Genomic DNA, 20,131 nt, shown 5'->3' with positions numbered 1-20,131 from the left:
AAAACCCTTTTAGTAAAGCCACTCAAATGAACAAAATCATTTTGGATAACAATCATTCAGTGTGGCTTTGTGGCACAAGGCAGTAAAACTGCCTGTGCCAAAGCACACTGTATATTATCCATCGGGCTTAATCATACTACTACTACTACTACTAATAATAATAATAATAATCAGGTTTATCCAAATGTTTGGCGCGCTTCTCCTCACACAGCGTTGCCAACAGCGGCGTGAAAAATACATCAAAACGTGCGGCCTGATCGGGAATAGTGTGCTATCTATTTTCCGGAGACATTCGCCTAGCGGTTTTCCCGAAAATTCCCGAAAATCCCCAAAAACTGAGCAAAGTTTCTCCATTGACTTGAATGGGGTTGCGGCGTGAAGAGAGCTAAAAAAAAACACTTAACTTTGGGCCCATATTGACGAGCCGTACATTAACGTAGAAACATGATCCAAAGTTTAAAACGTAGACAAAATGCTGCACTTTATTGAGCCAAATGGACATTTTGATAGCTAGCACAGTTTTCATGAAGTCACAGATTAAGTTTTTAGGAAAATTTTGGGTCCGTTTCAGATTTTATAATGGGTGTGTATTGCACGGCTCGTTAAGAGCTAGAGTGAGAGCATAACCGTCAGAGTGGAGCGGAGCAGGAAAATATTCTGTGATTTTTCCAAACAAATTGCTCTAGCTCCCACAATGTTTACTCTTTATACACCATTTTTGGCCAAAAGGCTTGGAAATGTTGTGCTGTCGCACACAGATGTCTGTGGAATCCAACGGACTTACACATTTGGCTCAAAGAGCCACAGAGCGACATGAACTCCAACCAACTGCTCCATTAGACTCCATGTTAAATCTCACCACTCATTTCTCAAAGAAAGCAGACAGTACCAGTTTTGCATATTGCGCTGGAGCTCACATTTTTAAGACCACAAACATAAAAAACACATCTCCGCGTTTGCCAGAGTCTTATCTCTCTGACGGTATCCATATTTTATTGATTAGTCTCATGGTTTTGGTATGAAGGGCATATGTTTGACAGGTAGTTTTGTTGGAAATCACTGGTTACTCTCTCTCTTAATTAGTCTCTAACACACAGGTGCTCCAATCACCAACATGCACCCAAGCACACAGGTGTTTATATGAGCTCATTAGTGATGTTGATAAACACACAGAGGCACTGAGACACACATGCACATACACTCCTCTCCCTCTATCTATCTCTCTGTCTGTCTCTCTCTCTGTGTGTGTGTGTGTGTGTGTGTGTGTGTGTGTGTGTGTGTGTGTGTGTGTGTGTGTGTGTGTGTGTGTGTGTGTGTGTGTGTGTGTGTGTGTGTGTGTGTGTGTCTCTCTCTCATAGTCATTCAGGTCTTGGAGACTTTTAGAGGACTCTCCCCCCCCCAGAGAGTAGCGCTATCTCAATTGAACCTGAATGACACTACCGGTAACATTGGCGTGTGTATATATTGCGATTTCTTTGGGCAGTAGAAGCCACACTGTCAAAATTTCTTTAGGAATTTTCTAGTTATTATTATACTCAGACGTATCCATGCCAGTGATGCATGTGTAAATAAGCAGGGTAACACCCCTTAAGATTGCATCAGAAAAAGTACGACACCGTCTACAGTCAACCTGCCACTATTCCCTACAGCCCTACCTGAGAATACATGACTGGATATGCAACTCTTCAGGCTGCACACACTCCATAAATACCACAAGTAAACACTGCATTCATACGTATTTATTCAGCATTTAGAAATCTATTTACATGTGTAATTCAATTAAGTTCATTACAATAAAGTTAAAAATAATGAATTGTCCTCTTAAACTGGTTAAAACACTTTTGAACATATTGAAATGTTAAAAACTGCTCTCAGTTTGAGTTTAACTTGGCAACGTTTGAGACAAACGAAAACGGTTTGACCAATGAAATTCTCCATAAGGGGGTGAGTGCAGCCCAAAATTGCACTCCGTTCTGCTTCTTAATACACGATACACTTGTGTGGGCTCCTGTATCTCTAACAGACAAGAACACCTGACCAGTCACGAACAACCACCGTCAACTAAGAGAAAGTGGCTGTTTATAGATCACGATGCACCTTTTCCAGAAGATTTGGTCCCAAAAGCATATCAAGTCACATAAATAAAGACATGTCCATCATTAGACCACTTTACCACCATCTAGTCTGCCTCAGATGTAGATTGTGGGTATAAGCCAACCATTGGCCGCCTATTTCAGCCAGCATTCTCTTCTCCATCTATCTATCCATCCATCGCTGCATCCTGTGCTTCGTGCTGCCCAAGACAATTGGGAGGTGCATTTTCCCCTATAGCAGAATATTAATGTGTGGAGCCAGACCACAGCGAAAGGTCTGGCGAGACTAACCATCAAACGCCATTTCTTTCTCTGCAAAAAGCAGGTCTCCAAAGTCAACTGCAGAAGGTCTTATTGAGTTGCGGACTTCAAGCCTGCGTGTTACATAAAGAGTGTGATGGCTGCCACAGAGAGACTGCCCACAGTGTCCATTAAAAAACCCAAACACCTCCACAACATTGTCCTGAGAAATAAACACCAGAAAGCACCTACGAACAGTTTCAGTTTAGTGACCAACTGTAAAGCAGTGTAGATGAAGAGAATGGGCAAACAGTTCAATAACACAGGGAATTTACTCCTTGCAACAGAAAGTAATTCAACACAGGATTCCTGTATCATACAGGTGAACAGGAAGTCCAAATGTTCATTCAGTCTAAAGCTATGACCTTTTAAATAATCAGTTTTCCAGACCAGGTTGTTCGGAGGAAAACACCTGACAATTATTTTGTCAGAAAAGTTATTTATCAAATGATATCTGCTTTACACTACATACATAGACAGGGGTCAACATCCATGTTGTTTCACATGTAACCCTTTAAAACAGGATTGAAGCTATTCAAGTAATGTTTAAACATTCAGCCTTTGTTATTACACAGTAGACGCTCCCTTGCACTGTAAGGTCTCTTTTGCAACATCATGTAACCGTCGTTAGACCTAGTGGTCTCCAACATGGGGCAGTTGGAGGGGATGTACAGGTTAGGGTTACAGTGAAGGGCAATTGATATGGGGCATAATGAGGGATGGGGGCTGAATCTAGGAAAACATGGGAAGGGTTTGGTGTGACAGGTCTTGAGTCTGATCTGAGTGCAGTGGTGATCGATGTAGGTCTATCTAGTCCCTTAGTGAGGAAAGCAATTCTGCTCTCACAATATGCTCCACTGAGGCCCAGATAGAAATACAACTTTCCATCTCTTGAATGCTAAAGGCCAAGTCATGCTCAAGGCATCATTTGAACCATTTTTTATTAAAATGGCATCTCTCTGGTCCCTTTAGCGTTTTTATCTGAAAGCCTCCAAAAATAAAGGTACACAGTGGTAGAGAACTAGGTCCATGGCTATGCCCAGTGCATAGCTGCCTGTAATTTAATAAAGTGGTAGGCAGACTAGGAAACAGCTTGTTTATGTAGAGTAGATGTTGGAGGGCGTGTACCCAAGCAGGAACTCTCCAACTCCTACAAAGTACACAACCTGTACAATGCCAAAGAGTGGTGCAATAACTAGGGCCCGGCAACTGGCCCCCTTGAGGATCGCTCCAGGGCCCTCCTTTCTCAGGATCTTTCTGCAATTGAGGAGAGTGTACAGGGTTAGCATGTAACCTGTGCCATTCATGCAAACCCTGTGGAAGGAAAGGCATTCTGTTTGACGACTGTATGACTTATTTACCTGATGCAGTCCACCACTCCATTGTAGGTTTCCTCGTTAGCTCCTTTTTTGAGTGATTGTAGCCTTGTCTTGACCACTGCACCAGACATACCAAGCATATTAGTTGAGAATTTATAAAAATATTTGAAACAACTTTAAACTTTCAGTTAATAATGCTTATGTTGGTTGATATCTTCATAGATTGAGTCACTGACCGTCACAAGGGCTGACAGTCACAGCAGCGATGGATCCAGCCAGGCAGCCAGACATGAAGGACCAATAAAAGGGCACGGATGGGTCTTCAGATGAGCGCTGGCCGAGCTGGTGCAGATGTGCGAAAAGAGGGAAATACACAACGGAGAACGGGATGTCCCTAAAAAGGCAACAAAAAAATTGCATGTTAGCCACAATAACTGGAAAAGCAGTTGAAGCTTTGGTTGGTAACTTAACGTAATAAAAAATAAATTTGTCACATTTACTCAAACTGTCACTATATCCTGACAGTAGTCCATGAAAGAGAAAACCTGTTCCTTTGCCACCATTTAGTGCTCCCAATGGCATTTGCAAGAATCAAGCGCCCGAAGAAAAACAACCAATCAGACCTGAGGAGTCTCTAACGCAACTGTCATTCATTGCTCATGAACCAATCAAACTGTCAAACTAGCCAGCGCTGATCAAGAAGAATCAAGATTCTGTTACTGCATTGCCTATTTCTCTTCTCAAATGTTTTCAGGAACATATTTTAGTCTACGGTTTAGCTGCAAAAGTAGAAGCGCTCTGTGGGCGGTGCTTGGTTTTCGCTCGACTGTTTTTAAACATGGCGGCCGGGTCGCAAACTCATTTTACAGCTCAACAATACAAGTTAACATGTTTCTGAAAACATTTCAGGTAAGAAACACGCAATACAACAACAGAATCTTGATTCATATTTGATCTGCACTGCCTCGTTTGACAGTTTGATTGGAGTTCATGAGCAGTGAATGGCCGCTCCTTCAGGCAGAGGAACCTGATATTTTTTCACAGATTATCCGTCTCATGTACTACCGTCAGGATATACTGACAGTTTGAGCAAATATGACAAAACGTTATTTTTATTACAGTTATCAACTGTGGCTTTAAGCAAGAGCAAGCATGAAATCCCATCTCACCTCATCAACGTGGCTCCGAGTCCCCTGTACAGTCCTGACACTCCTTTGGTCCTCAGCAGCTCTCTGGTGATCTGTGTGGCGGACACTCGCGTGACTTGAGGCGCAGGGCTGGTGTTGTAGGAACGGCTAAGAACAGCCCTGGTCCCCCCCATCTTTAGAGTCGTCGCTACACTAGGCACCACCCTCTGCTGGGCCGCTGGCAGAGAGAGGAAACATATTGTAGCTGTTTTAGGGTAACTGTTGAGGATGTAAAGAGCACATCAAAGCATTATTTGCTGCTGCTGCTGACTTCCTTGTAATTACCTAGCCTGCCAGCATCCTGCAACTGGATCTTGAGCATCTCCATGGGTTACAACCAGCCATCAGCCAAAGTGAATATTCACTTACCAAAATTCATCTCAAAACCATACTGAAGTTTGGACATGATGCTTGCAAAGAAACAGCGAGTCACGCCATCACCAATTGCTGGATCTCCTGAAAAAGCAAAATACACAGTACAGACATCAGTTAAATGAATATATGATCGTTTTTTATCTTTAGTTTTGCGTGTGTAACCAATTTACCCTCGAGTGTGCATGTCAAGGGGCAAGCCCACTCAACATTAGCCCTCTTATGAAAAGAAGGGACTGTCCTCGGCACTGTCTCCAAGATCCATGGTAAGATATAATGATTTTCCAGTTGCATGCCGGCTTAAAATGTCTTCTTTGAATCTCTTTGCTGCCTCACTGGGATTTGAAAGAATTTTCCAATCTAAAAAGAGTTTTTAAATGATTCCAACTAATACTGGATGAATTGATATGTAGAGAGCAACAATTTATTGCAATAAATGATGTAATGTTTAAATGATGTAACACACCTGGGAAGCCTCTCTCCTCAGTGGGATCTAGGTCCACTATCTCAGGAGCAGCATACATGTCCCTGAGAGGTGGCACGCAGTAGTTTGTGTTGCTGGCCCTTGTTGTCTCACTTGTAGCCTTGTCAACATGCTCACAAATCTACCTTCACTTCGGTAGGCACTTGTCTGTTGTCACCACAATTTCTACCTCACCACTGTTCTGTGATGGTCTTGGGTAAAGAGAAGCACGTTTTGTTATTGGGGCCAGTATATTTTATAGTACATTACACATTCACAAAAACACTGCAACTAGAAAAGAATGGTCATATAAATAGAATAGAATAAATCCATTCAAATTAAACTTTCCCTCAAGACCAATATTCAGGATCATCCACATTCAAAATGCTTTACATCTTTTGGCAGACTCCAGAGCCTAATGCTTAATGTCTGATGTACGACTACTTGAGTGCTTGACAAATGTGACGTTTTAGTTCTGTAGAGCGATACCTCACGCATTCATCACTGGGAGCCTTGATTCTTGTAAAAGGGAACTCCTCTCCACACGTCACACATTTCTGAGGTGGTCCAACTAGCTCATTACTGCATTCTGGTTGACATGCCTGTAAACAAGATCATTTTAAAATGTAACACAAGCTATACTTATGTAAATGTTCATACTCTTGCCATTTTCATATGAGGATATGAGGATCTTACAGGGTTCCAGATTCAGCTTTCTTTGGAGTGGTCGGATGAAAATTGTAGCGTGACCAATCTGTGTTTGTGGATCTTTTACATGTCTCACGTGGTAACCCTCATTGGGACATGGTGTGATGATCAGTTGGCGACCATGTTGTTCCAGAGATTTTGAGCAACTCAAATCCTCCCCCTTGTCTGAGTTTTGGATATGCCTCTAAAATAAATTCTCTAAAGTCATCTGGATCTGTATGACTACCTGAAAATAGAAGATAATAATCCAAACAACCGATCTAACTTGAAATATAATAACGTTTGATGTTTTTGAAAGGTAACTTAATTCAAGAAAGATACGTCTGTCCATCACGATGCCTGACTTACCTTGGAATGTAAGACGTTTTCCCCTAGTCCTGCAGCAGCAAGTCTATCTTTGGCGTATCGATTGGGGACTAAGGCCGCATTTTTATCCTCAATACAACAGAAAGAGTGAGTGTACGAATGAAGTTGTGCGGGCGCAGCAACAGTTCGCCTCCTTGTAGTCCTTCTCCCTCCAAAGTATGGACCAAACAGTCTTGAAACCTCGGCTAGAATCAAGTGAAGAGGATAAGCTATAATCAGTACAAGAACATAAGAACGTTGCATACGAAACATGTTGGCTAACGATATCATCGCACACTTTACAGGAATGTGATCTGACGCACATCATGAATAAATAAATCACTCATCACCAGCGACAGTGATTTAGTCTACACAAGGGATTTAGCATGGAAAAGTGTTCCCTGCAGAAACCTACCGTCCACTGGGTGCCTGGGTGTTACGTTATGTGGCGGCCGCGGAGGTGAACTTAGCTCGTTTGCGGTCCTCGGTGCTGCACAAAAAAATAACAAAGCAGTGAACGCCACATGGCTGCCTAGTTCAGTTTAATAGAGTATATTGGCACTTTGACCAACAGTATTTAGCTAAACAACTGCTGTTGTTATGCTGCTTATACGTTTAAACAGAAGAAACTCACAGTTCTCAAGCTGGTCAGCCACATCCCGCAGGTCTGCCAGCGGCCGCCCGGTCGAAGCCACGAGTGCTGCTAGCTAGTTTTTTGACGTCGTCCACAGGGATGATTTGCTAGGAATCGGTTGCTTCTGTCTTGCTCCCCTACTCGACCAATCCTGCTTAAGAATGAGGTTCGGACCGCCTACCTCACTAACATACGGACACAGAAATAAATAAATGAAGGAATACAGCAATGTAGAAATGTATTTATTTATTTACGTTCCGTTTAGGTATTGTAACCGAGCGTCTTGGGTTCGTGTACAAGGGCACTTATCATACAGTAATAACTGGAGTCGGGAGACCAGATATCTTGTGTCAGCCCACGGCTACTCTCTTTATTATTGTTTTCTCCTTTGGCCAGAGGCGGGAGTTGCGCCTTCGCTACGGCAAACCTCAAGGGACATATCATCGTCAACACCAGAACGACAAACATGAGACAGTCTGTTACAGTATCAACTTTCATTTATTCATCTCAGCATTTATTTACTATTATATTTATTTATTTCAGCATTTAAATATGTCTGTATTCATGGGACAGCCTCGTCGCAGCCGCGCATGCGCGGTGACGCATTCGGTCTCCAAACGGCCACAGCTGGCGCATAGAATGACATCTATAGAACGGCATGACGTCACAAAGAGATGAGAGATCAAAGGCAAAGAAACTATATAGCCTACCTACCCCAGACTACTTCTCCAAACCAGTTATTGAGGACATTCAAGAGACACCAGTACTAGCCTACAGTTGGACGAAGAAAGATAAATCAGAGGCAAAGAAACTCTATACCCCAGACTTTAATTATCCAAACTAGTTATTGAGGACTTTCAAGAGACACCAGTGGAAGGAAGAAAGATAAATATGTATAAACTAAACATGAAAAACTTTTGGAAGGGTCTAAGGAAGTCAAAGCATTGCAATGATGTCAAGTCGGACCGAGTTAATGACCTTGAACAGCAGCCAAAGGTGGCTGAGCATGATAATGTCAAGTCAGTCCAACTTTCAAGAGACACCAGTACAGTGGAAGGAAGAAAGATAAATATGGATGAGCTAAAAATGAAAGACCATGGGAAGCGTCTAAAGAAGGTAAAGCATTGCAATGATGTCAAGTCGGTCCAACTTAATGACCTTGAACAGCAGCCAAAGGTGGCTGTGCATGACAAAGATGTCATGTTGGCCCGAATTAATGACCTTGAACAGCAGCTAAAGGTGGCTGAGCATGACAAATATGTCATGTTGGTTCGAACGTATGCCCTTGGACAGCATCTAAAGGTGGCTGAGTATGACAAAGATGTCATGTTGGCCGAAATTAATGACCTTGAACAGCCAAAGGTGGCTGAGCATGCCAAAGATGTCAAGTTGGCCCGAATTAATGACCTTGAACAGCAGCTAAAGGTGGCTGAGCATGACAAAGATGTCTTGTTGGCCCGAATGAATGACCTTGAACAGCAGCCAAAGGTGGCTGAGCATGACAAAGATGTCATGTTGGCCCGAATGAATGACCTTGAACAGCAGCTAAAGGTGGCTGAGCATGACAAAGATGTCATGTTGGCCCGAATTAATGACCTTGAACAGCAGCCAAAGGTGGCTGAGCATGACAAAGATGTCAAGCTGGCCCGAATGAATGACCTTGAACAGCAGCTAAAGGTGGCTGAGCATGACAAAGATGTCATGTTGGTCCGAATTAATGACCTTGAACAGCAGCTAAAGGTGGCTGAGCATGACAAAGATGTCATGTTGGCCCGAATGAATGACCTTGAACAGCAGCTAAAGGTGGCTGAGCATGACAAAGATGTCATGTTGGCCCGAATGAATGACCTTGAACAGCAGCTAAAGGTGATTGATATCAAGTTGGCCCAAATGAATGACGTTGGGCAGCTTGATGAGGCTCCAGCTGCTGAGACTCAGACCAGAGGTTGGCGGTTTCTACTGAAAGCAGGAGCGTTTCTTGGCCTCGCCGCTGTCGCTGGACTGGGAATAGCGAGAAATTTAATGTTTGAGACTGACAATATGCACAACCGCCCATGGTGATTAGCACAAAGATAACATGTTGTGAGTGTGATGCCCACCAATGTGTTGTCACGTGTGTTATGTATTTTGTTTTCATGCACAGCCAATATGTTTTAAAGTGAGCACACTTGTTTATTCCAGCAATAGTTTTATAAGTGACTGACCTAGTGGGAACAATGATGTTGCCACTAGAAGGCACTGTACTCCAGACAAAGCTAGCGGGACGTGAAGAGCGAAGCAGGATGTGAAATCCTTCTTTTCGAGTGACTAAGCGTTCAGGAGAGAACTGCAAGGCTAATAATGTTTAGCATTTTAAGACAATCCTACAGTTAGGCTAACAGGACCACATCATCTGCAAACAGCAGAGAGGCGATCCCAAGACCCCCGAACCTGACGTTCTCCACCCCCAGGCTGCGCCTAGATATCCTGTCCGTGAAAGTCACGAACAGGACCGGAGACAAAGGGCAGCCCTGGTGGAGGCCAACACCCACCGGGAACGTGTCTGACTTATTGCCGAGAATGCGGACACAGCTCCTACTGCAGTCGTACAGAGACCGGATCGCCTGTTGTAATGGGTCCGGCACCCCATACTCCCGCAGCACCCCCCACAAGAACCCCCGAGGGACCCGGTCGAAAGCCTTCTCCAAGTCCACAAAGCACATGTAGACTGGTTGGGCAAACTCCCAGAACCCCTCCAGTAGTCTTGCGAGGGTAAAGAGCTGGTCCACTGTTCCACGGCCGGGACGGAATCCGCATTGCTCCTCTTGAATCTGAGGTTCGACAAACGGTCGGAGCTTCCTTTCCAGCACCCTGGCATAAGCCTTCCCCGGGAGGTTGAGTAGTGTGATACCCCGGTAATTCGAGCACACTCTCCGGTCCCCCTTTTTGAAAATGGGAACCACCACCCTGGTCTGCCAGTCCATGGGCACTGATCCCGACCCCCATGCGACATTGAAGAGGCGTGTCAGCCAGGACAGCCCAACTATGTCCAGCGCTTTCAGCATCTCAGGGCGGATCTCATCCACCCCCGGCGCATTGCCACCAAGGAGCTTTTTGACGACCTCAGCGGCCTCTGCCAGGGATATGGGTGAGCCTAGATCTTCAGGCGCTGCCTCCTCTGCAGAGGACATGTTGGTCGGGTTTAGGAGTTCCTCAAAGTGCTCTTTCCACCGCCCGACGATGTCCCCTGTCCGGGTCAGCAGTCCCCCCCCCCCCCCCCTGCTGAGAACAGCCTGGGGTAAGCCCTGCTTTCCCTTCCTGAGCCATCGGATGGTTTGCCAGAACCTCCTTGAGGCCAACCAAAAGTCCTTCTCCATGGCCTCCCCGAACTCCTCCCATGCCCGAGTTTTAGCATTCGCGACCACCGCAGCTGCAGCCCTTCTGGCCTGCCGGTACCTGTCAGCTGCTTCGGGAGACCCCTGGGCCAACCAGGCCTTGAAGGTCTCCTTCTTCAGCTTGACGGCTTCCCTCACCTCTGGTGTCCACCACCGGGTTCTAGGGTTGCCGCCACGACAGGCACCGATGACCTTCCGGCCACAGCTCCTAGCGGCCGCGTCCACAATAGAGGCTTTGAACATGGTCCATTTGGATTCCATGTCCCCAACCTCCCTCGGGATGTGTGAGAAGTTCTTCCAGAGGTGGGAGTTAAAGACCTCCCGGACAGGGTCCTCCGCCAGACGTTCCCAGTTCACCCTCACCACACGTTTGGGCTTGCCAGGTCTTTCCAACCGGTTCCCCTGCCATCTGATCCAACTCACCACCAGGTGGTGATCAGTTGACAGCTCTGCTCCTCTCTTCACCAGTGTCCAAGACATACGGCCGCAAATCAAATGATCTCCGGCCTAAGGTGTTCTGGTACCAGGTACACTTATGAGCCACCTTATGTTCGAACATGGTGTTCGTTATGGCCAAACCGTGGCAAGCACAGAAGTCCGATAACGAGACGCCATTCGGGTTCAGATCGGGCAAGCCGTTCCTCCCAATCACCCCCCGCCAGGTTTCTCCGTCATTGCCCACGTGGGCGTTGAAGTCCCCCAGGAGAACTATGGAGTCGGTAGGCGGCGCCCTTTCCAGAACCCCTCCCACCGACTCCAAGAAGGCCGGATACTCTGAACTGCTGTTTGGTGCATAAGCACAAACCACAGTCAGAGCCTTGCTCCCCGCAACCCGTAGGCGCATGGAGGCGACCCTCTCGTTCTCCGGGGAGAACTCCAACACAGCGGCGCTCAGCCGGGGGCTCGTGAATATCCCCACTCCCGCCCGGCGCCTCTCACCCTGGGCAACTCCGGAAAAGGACAAAGTCCAACCCCTCTCCAGAAGCTTGGTTCCAGAGCCAGCGCTGTGTGTGGAGGTGAGTCCAACTATATCTAGCTGGTATCGCTCCACCTCCTGCACCAGCTCCGGCTCTTTCCCCGCTAGCGAGGTGACGTTCCACGTCCCTAGAGCTAGTCTATGCTGCCGGCGATCGGCTCGCCCAGGCCTACCGCCTGATCCGCCGCCCGGTCTGCATTGCACCTGACCCCGATGCTTGTCCCTGCAGTTGAGGGTCCAAATCTGAGGCCATGGTGCTCTGCCGGATTGCTCCCTCCAGGTGGGGACGGAGTGCCTACCTCAAGCGAAGGAGTTCAAGTATCTCGGGGTCTTGTTCACGAGTGAGGGTAAGATGGAGCGGGAGATCGACAGACGGATCGGTGCGGCTGCAGCAGTAAAGCAGGCGCTGCACCGGACCGTCTTGGTGAAGAGGGAGCTGAGCCGGAAGGCAAAGCTCTCAATTTACCACTAGGTCTACGTTCCTACCCTCACCTATGGTCACGAACTCTGGGTCGTGACCGAAAGGACAAGGTCGCGGCTACAAGCGGCCGAAATGAGCTTCCTCCGTAGGGTGGCCGGGCTCAGCCTTAGAGATAGGGTAAGGAGCTCGGTCATCAGGAGGGAGCTTGGAGTCGAGCCGCTACTCCTTCGCGTCGAAAGGAGTCAGCTGAGGTGGTTCGGGCATCTAATTAGGATGCCTCCCATTGGAGGTTTTCCAGGCACGTCCAACTGGGAAGAGACCCCGGGGAAGACCCAGAACACGCTGGAGGGATTACATTTCCCAGCTGGCCTGGGAACGCCTCGGGATCCCCCAGAATGAGCTGGAACATGTTGCCGGTGAGAGGGAAGTCTGGGTCAGCCTGCTTGGCCTGTTGCCACCGCGACCCGACCCCGGATAAGCGGAGGAAAATGGATGGATGGATGGATTTTGGGCTATACAAAAATAAATTGAATTGAATATCCATCTGTTTTACACCACTGGCATCACTCCTCAGTGTGTTTTTTAATTTGGAAATATTGGCAGACACAGTACAGTAAGCATGTACTTCGACAAATATTTCCATTGTTTTTCAGCTTTTTGTTAACATATACAAACAAACAACAAACCTGTCCCACCCAATGGTACACCCATCTCGAAGAACAGAAAAGTAAATAAATAAAAAGGTCACCTCATTTTGCCGTGCTAGACGTCATTATATATATATATATATATATATATATATATATATATATATATATATATATATATATATATATATATATATATATATATATATATATATATATATATATATATATATATATATCTACATAAACACACACATACATGGTAAATCTGTAGACACGCCTGCATCACTCTACAAAGTAACTACATAATCATCACATCATACAAGCACAATATGCTCAAAAATCAAATGACAATAGGATTGGCAGTAGGTAGAAACCAGAGTGCCCAAATTATTACTTGTCCAACAGAAAGAGAGTCAAATTAATCAAAAAAATAAATAAATCTGTTTTATACCACTGGCATCACTCCTCAGTGTGTTTTGCTGCAATCTTCTGATTGCCTTGCCATGTTAATGGATTTTTCCAGGTCTAGATCTTTTTCCATGCATTCCGAGTATGGAGGACAGAAATGACTTAAATATAAATAAATAAATGCATTAATAAATGTTTGAATACAGAAATAAAAGAATAATTAAATGCTGAAATAAATACTGAAATAAATAAATATGTTTGTGTCTGTATGCTATTGAGGTGGGAGGTCCTAACCTGAAGATCCACCTGAAGACGCTGCCAGATGACTCTAGCTCCACCTGAAGCCTCCATCAACCTGCACTGCTGCCTCCTCTCCTATCGCCATGTGAAGACCATAGCGGAACAGCAAGGACCAGAGACACACTCGTAAATATCACCTCTCAGAAAACAAACAGAAACATAGCTGTGTCATAATAACATGTCTGGGCTGATGAAGTAAAGCTGCCTTTCTGTTTACATCCTTCTTCTCCTCACAGCTATTTCCACACATTGACTGACTGTGATGCTGAACTTCATGGAACAGAGAGAGCTCTTCTTCCTCCCACTCAACTCAAGGTAGAGTAGATCAGCCGGATGTTCAGCAGTGTGAGATATGTGTCTCAGTGTGTAGCTGCGCTTCTTCAGCTCATCAGATTTTTTTAATGGAGGGTTGGTGATGCGTGTTATTTCAATACAACACATGTTCTTTGTGGTTTCCTCCAGACCCTGTTGGACTTCACATCCAGATCCACCAGGAGCTGATAGAGAGCCGATGAGGACGATCCCTTCTTCCAGAGCTGTGTACCAGAGATGCTCCGTCCTCCTCCACATTCGCCACCGACTCCTGCTGCTCCTCTCCCAAACTGAGAGCGCCCCTCCCTGTCTCAGTTCCACCACCGTCTGAAGGATGCAGAGACGGCCAGTTAGCTCACTCTGTTACTGTGCACGTGCAAACCTTTTCACTGTTGCTCAATAAATATCCATCATTCTCTGCAGTCATCAGATCAGTCGTTTGTGTCCACAAGAGTTAACATAAAACAGACACGTTCATATTAGAGATCATAGTCAGTTTTTTTATGTTTTTTACTTCAGTTTACCAGCAGACATTTTTATTTACTTTTTACTTTCTGATAAATGAGTTGGTACAAATTATTTATTGGTTAAAAATGCTTACGTAGGTTTATCACTGTAAAATAATAAATCATCATCTCTTTCATCATCACCATGTCTTTCATATATGAAATTCATGTCTTTAATGCTTTATAAGCACAATCATAAGACATTATAATGTATCTGGCGGGCCGTGCATTTTATAACTGGGCCTTCACTGCTGTCTTACCACCTAATAGCCTCATAATGGCGCCACAGCTACGGTTATTTGTTTCTAGGTGTGCAACATCACGTATTCGTATTAAACCGATCGATACGAGACTTATAAACCGAACAATAATACTAGTGCATTTGGAAAATGCAGAAGCTTAAATTATGGTAAATATAATGTTTTCGGTGGAGACACCGGTCTGTCTGTCTGTTTAGTTTCCGGGTCAGCGTCTGACCCCGGAAGCAAAACAAAACACAGCTGAGGCACGTATGTTCTGCGAGGCTATGCTAAACTAGCTTAGTAAGGAAAACAACACGCACAAACTCACGCCACATTCTCCCCGCAGCGTTTAGCTGTTCCCTACTGATTCAAACAGGGCTAAGCAATCGCCACACAATCCCCATTTCTCCAGACCATAATTATTGTTTGTAAAAGAAAACAGCCCAAAATGATTCAATTATCCAGACCCTAAACCCACGCAGGATGTATGCTTCGTAATTAACGGACAATGCATATGGTCAAAATCGATGTAATTAACACAATGACAAGAGCGAACTCACAAGAACCAGTCACATATTTACAACAAAGCATGACAAAACAATCCAGCAACACTCACACTAAAGAGCAAGGGCCATTCAAATAGTATTTACATCAGGGAACACTATCCATAAACGACACGATAGGCAAAATTAACACACTGCAGATGTAAAGAAAACAAAAGCAGTTTAACTTACCAAATGCTGTTCTATTTGTCCAGACAATCGTAGAATCGTAAACATAAAGCCTTATAACAAAGCGTACTGTAGGATAATCTCATCACTGGTAATCAAGGCATCACATGTATCACCTGCATTAACTTGTCACCTTTTGTTTCTGGCTGGTTTCATTGAAGTTTCTTCATGTGTGAGTCCACAAAGATTTGAGACTTGAGATGAAGCCTCATATGTTAAGTTCAACTTTTACTATTTAGTTTGGATACAACTTGTTGTATTTGTTATTTCAATCACAAGATGGTGCCATCATATTTAAAGCACAAACAGGTGACAAGTTTGTAAAGTGGGAGGGCCAACTCTGCTCAGGTACATATGTCACACAGGTGAGCATGATGCAACTTTTCCTAAAGCTTTCTCACAGGTTTGACAGAAAATTTAATTTAGCCTAGGTAATTAGGCCACATTAAATAATGACATGGCATCAAATGTCGGTGTTTCTGCCAGGGCTCTGGCATACAACAGTATGCCCAACAGTGTTAGCAGTTACTCCTGTGGCTGTTTGTGAGACATGTGCATAAGTCTACTTTGTGCAAACAATGTGTAAAACCCTTTTAGTAAAGCCACTCAAATGAACAAAATCATTTTGGATAACAATCATTCAGTGTGGCTTTGTGGCACAAGGCAGTAAAACTGCCTGTGCCAAAGCACACTGTATATTATCCATCGGGCTTAATCATACTACTACTACTACTACTAATAATAATAATAATAATCAGGTTTATCCAAATGTTTGGCGCGCTTCTCCTCACACAGCGTTGCCAACAGCGGCGTGAAAAATACATCAAAACGTGCGGCCTGATCGGGAATAGTGTGCTATCTATTTTCCGGAGACATTCGCCTAGCGGTTTTCCCGAAAATTCCCGAAAATCCCCAAAAACTGAGCAAAGTTTCTCCATTGACTTGAATGGGGTTGCGGCGTGAAGAGAGCTAAAAAAAAACACTTAACTTTGGGCCCATATTGACGAGCCGTACATTAACGTAGAAACATGATCCAAAGTTTAAAACGTAGACAAAATGCTGCACTTTATTGAGCCAAATGGACATTTTGATAGCTAGCACAGTTTTCATGAAGTCACAGATTAAGTTTTTAGGAAAATTTTGGGTCCGTTTCAGATTTTATAATGGGTGTGTATTGCACGGCTCGTTAAGAGCTAGAGTGAGAGCATAACCGTCAGAGTGGAGCGGAGCAGGAAAATATTCTGTGATTTTTCCAAACAAATTGCTCTAGCTCCCACAATGTTTACTCTTTATACACCATTTTTGGCCAAAAGGCTTGGAAATGTTGTGCTGTCGCACACAGATGTCTGTGGAATCCAACGGATTTACACATTTGGCTCAAAGAGCCACAGAGCGACATGAACTCCAACCAACTGCTCCATTAGACTCCATGTTAAATCTCACCACTCATTTCTCAAAGAAAGCAGACAGTACCAGTTTTGCATATTGCGCTGGAGCTCACATTTTTAAGACCACAAACATAAAAAACACATCTCCGCGTTTGCCAGAGTCTTATCTCTCTGACGGTATCCATATTTTATTGATTAGTCTCATGGTTTTGGTATGAAGGGCATATGTTTGACAGGTAGTTTTGTTGGAAATCACTGGTTACTCTCTCTCTTAATTAGTCTCTAACACACAGGTGCTCCAATCACCAACATGCACCCAAGCACACAGGTGTTTATATGAGCTCATTAGTGATGTTGATAAACACACAGAGGCACTGAGACACACACGCACATACACTCCTCTCCCTCTATCTCTCTGTCTGTCTCTCTCTCTCTCTCTGTGTGTGTGTGTGTGTGTGTCTCTCTCTCATAGTCATTCAGGTCTTGGAGACTTTTAGAGGACTCTCCCCCCCCCCCCAGAGAGTAGCGCTATCTCAATTGAACCTGAATGACACTACCGGTAACATTGGCGTGTGTATATATTGCGATTTCTTTGGGCAGTAGAAGCCACACTGTCAAAATTTCTTTAGGAATTTTCTAGTTATTATTATACTCAGACGTATCCATGCCAGTGATGCATGTGTAAATAAGCAGGGTAACACCCCTTAAGATTGCATCAGAAAAAGTACGACACCGTCTACAGTCAACCTGCCACTATTCCCTACAGCCCTACCTGAGAATACATGACTGGATATGCAACTCTTCAGGCTGCACACACTCCATAAATACCACAAGTAAACACTGCATTCATACGTATTTATTCAGCATTTAGAAATCTATTTACATGTGTAATTCAATTAAGTTCATTACAATGAAGTTAAAAATAATGAATTGTCCTCTTAAACTGGTTAAAACACTTTTGAACATATTGAAATGTTAAAAACTGCTCTCAGTTTGAGTTTAACTTGGCAACGTTTGAGACAAACGAAAACGGTTTGACCAATGAAATTCTCCATAAGGGGGTGAGTGCAGCCCAAAATTGCACTCCGTTCTGCTTCTTAATACACGATACACTTGTGTGGGCTCCTGTATCTCTAACAGACAAGAACACCTGACCAGTCACGAACAACCACCGTCAACTAAGAGAAAGTGGCTGTTTATAGATCACGATGCACCTTTTCCAGAAGATTTGGTCCCAAAAGCATATCAAGTCACATAAATAAAGACATGTCCATCATTAGACCACTTTACCACCATCTAGTCTGCCTCAGATGTAGATTGTGGGTATAAGCCAACCATTGGCCGCCTATTTCAGCCAGCATTCTCTTCTCCATCTATCTATCCATCCATCGCTGCATCCTGTGCTTCGTGCTGCCCAAGACAATTGGGAGGTGCATTTTCCCCTATAGCAGAATATTAATGTGTGGAGCCAGACCACAGCGAAAGGTCTGGCGAGACTAACCATCAAACGCCATTTCTTTCTCTGCAAAAAGCAGGTCTCCAAAGTCAACTGCAGAAGGTCTTATTGAGTTGCGGACTTCAAGCCTGCGTGTTACATAAAGAGTGTGATGGCTGCCACAGAGAGACTGCCCACAGTGTCCATTAAAAAACCCAAACACCTCCACAACATTGTCCTGAGAAATAAACACCAGAAAGCACCTACGAACAGTTTCAGTTTAGTGACCAACTGTAAAGCAGTGTAGATGAAGAGAATGGGCAAACAGTTCAATAACACAGGGAATTTACTCCTTGCAACAGAAAGTAATTCAACACAGGATTCCTGTATCATACAGGTGAACAGGAAGTCCAAATGTTCATTCAGTCTAAAGCTATGACCTTTTAAATAATCAGTTTTCCAGACCAGGTTGTTCGGAGGAAAACACCTGACAATTATTTTGTCAGAAAAGTTATTTATCAAATGATATCTGCTTTACACTACATACATAGACAGGGGTCAACATCCATGTTGTTTCACATGTAACCCTTTAAAACAGGATTGAAGCTATTCAAGTAATGTTTAAACATTCAGCCTTTGTTATTACACAGTAGACGCTCCCTTGCACTGTAAGGTCTCTTTTGCAACATCATGTAACCGTCGTTAGACCTAGTGGTCTCCAACATGGGGCAGTTGGAGGGGATGTACAGGTTAGGGTTACAGTGAAGGGCAATTGATATGGGGCATAATGAGGGATGGGGGCTGAATCTAGGAAAACATGGGAAGGGTTTGGTGTGACAGGTCTTGAGTCTGATCTGAGTGCAGTGGTGATCGATGTAGGTCTATCTAGTCCCTTAGTGAGGAAAGCAATTCTGCTCTCACAATATGCTCCACTGAGGCCCAGATAGAAATACAACTTTCCATCTCTTGAATTAGACCAAGTCATGCTAAAGTCACAAACGTGACCCTAATGACGTCACGTTTGCGAAAGCCCAAACCTTTCTGAATGAACAGCTCTCTCGCCGGGTGCGGTGGCGCTGTAATCCCAGTTACCGGGAGGCTGAGGCTGGCGGATCGTTTGAGCTCAGGAGCTCTGAGCTGCAGCGGACTATGAAGATCCGGTGTCCGCACTAAGTTCGGTATCGATATGGTGCTCCTGGGGAAGCCCGGGACCACCAGGTCGTCTAAGGAGGGGTGCACCGGCCCAGGTCGGAGACGGAGCAGGTCAAAGCCCCCGTGCCGCTCAGTAGTAGGATCGCGCCTGAGAATAGACGCTGTAGTAACAGCAGCCTGAGTAACACAGCGGGACCCAGTCTTTCTACACTCTTTACTGTTCAACAAACAGCTGATACTACAACAACGTGTTTACATGTTACAGCAGCTTCATCACTGCTTCTTTATATTCTAGTTCCCATGAAAACATTCAGAAACCAGTTGTGTTTGTTTGTCCTGCAGCGCCTCCACCTGGAGGAGAGGAGCGATGAGCATCAATCCCAGCAGTCAGTGCAGCTCCACAGATAGAGCGAACTAACGGGGCTTTCTTTATGACATTCAGTCACACTCTTTGTTTTTCTGTTCAAATAACAAATATATATATATATATATAATTCTTCCAAGGTTTAAAGATCTTGATTCACAAATATTTCAAAATGTGTTTTTCTATCTTGCTGTAAGTTTATTATTTTCCAATGAAGGATTCTTATATCAGCCTACAATATGAATCTGTATGGTGAACAGAAGCGATGAGCGAGCACTACAATGGTGATAGTATACTAAAATCCCCGTGTCTAAGGTTCTCTTTAAAAATGGCAGATGCATACTTTCTTGTGGTATGTTATGTACTATGTGCTATTCATTTAGGCGCTCTCTACAATTCAACACTCAACAGATACATCTGTGGTAAAAGAGAAGATGAGAGCAACCTTTGA

At 44.4% G+C, this 20,131-nt stretch overlaps 1 protein-coding gene and 1 long non-coding RNA gene across 4 annotated transcripts; one reads left to right on the top strand and one right to left on the bottom strand.

The window, feature by feature from the left end:
- Positions 1-1,724: 1,724 nt before the first annotated feature.
- On the bottom strand, positions 1,725-7,616 carry LOC142935219 (mitochondrial glutamate carrier 1-like). Its single transcript, XM_076079427.1, has 11 exons — positions 7,422-7,616; positions 7,203-7,277; positions 6,791-6,993; positions 6,431-6,668; positions 5,738-6,336; positions 5,445-5,631; positions 5,185-5,355; positions 4,882-5,077; positions 3,949-4,106; positions 3,755-3,830; positions 1,725-3,650 (listed from the first exon to the last, which is right to left on the bottom strand). The coding sequence occupies exons 7-11, from the start codon at positions 5,225-5,227 to the stop codon at positions 3,491-3,493; spliced, it is 633 nt and encodes a 210-aa protein (XP_075935542.1). The 5' UTR covers positions 5,228-5,355; positions 5,445-5,631; positions 5,738-6,336; positions 6,431-6,668; positions 6,791-6,993; positions 7,203-7,277; positions 7,422-7,616; the 3' UTR covers positions 1,725-3,490.
- Positions 7,616-14,284, top strand: LOC142935221 (uncharacterized). Of its 3 annotated transcripts, none has more exons than XR_012947811.1 (4): positions 7,616-7,895; positions 13,530-13,676; positions 13,787-13,865; positions 14,013-14,284. It is a non-coding gene; the product is annotated as an uncharacterized LOC142935221 (long non-coding RNA). The 3 variants fall into 3 exon arrangements; XR_012947810.1 differs by having other exon boundaries at positions 7,616-8,537; XR_012947809.1 differs by lacking the exon at positions 7,616-7,895 and having other exon boundaries at positions 13,083-13,676.
- The last annotated feature ends 5,847 nt before the right edge of the window (positions 14,285-20,131 follow it).

The sequence above is a fragment of the Anarhichas minor genome, unplaced genomic scaffold (genome assembly GCF_050575085.1).
Source record: "Anarhichas minor isolate MPS153535 unplaced genomic scaffold, ASM5057508v1 ptg000073l, whole genome shotgun sequence".
In the NCBI taxonomy this organism is placed as follows: domain Eukaryota; kingdom Metazoa; phylum Chordata; class Actinopteri; order Perciformes; family Anarhichadidae; genus Anarhichas; species Anarhichas minor.
Note: the sequence above shows the minus strand (reverse complement) of the source record. Positions and strands in the feature narration are given on the sequence as shown.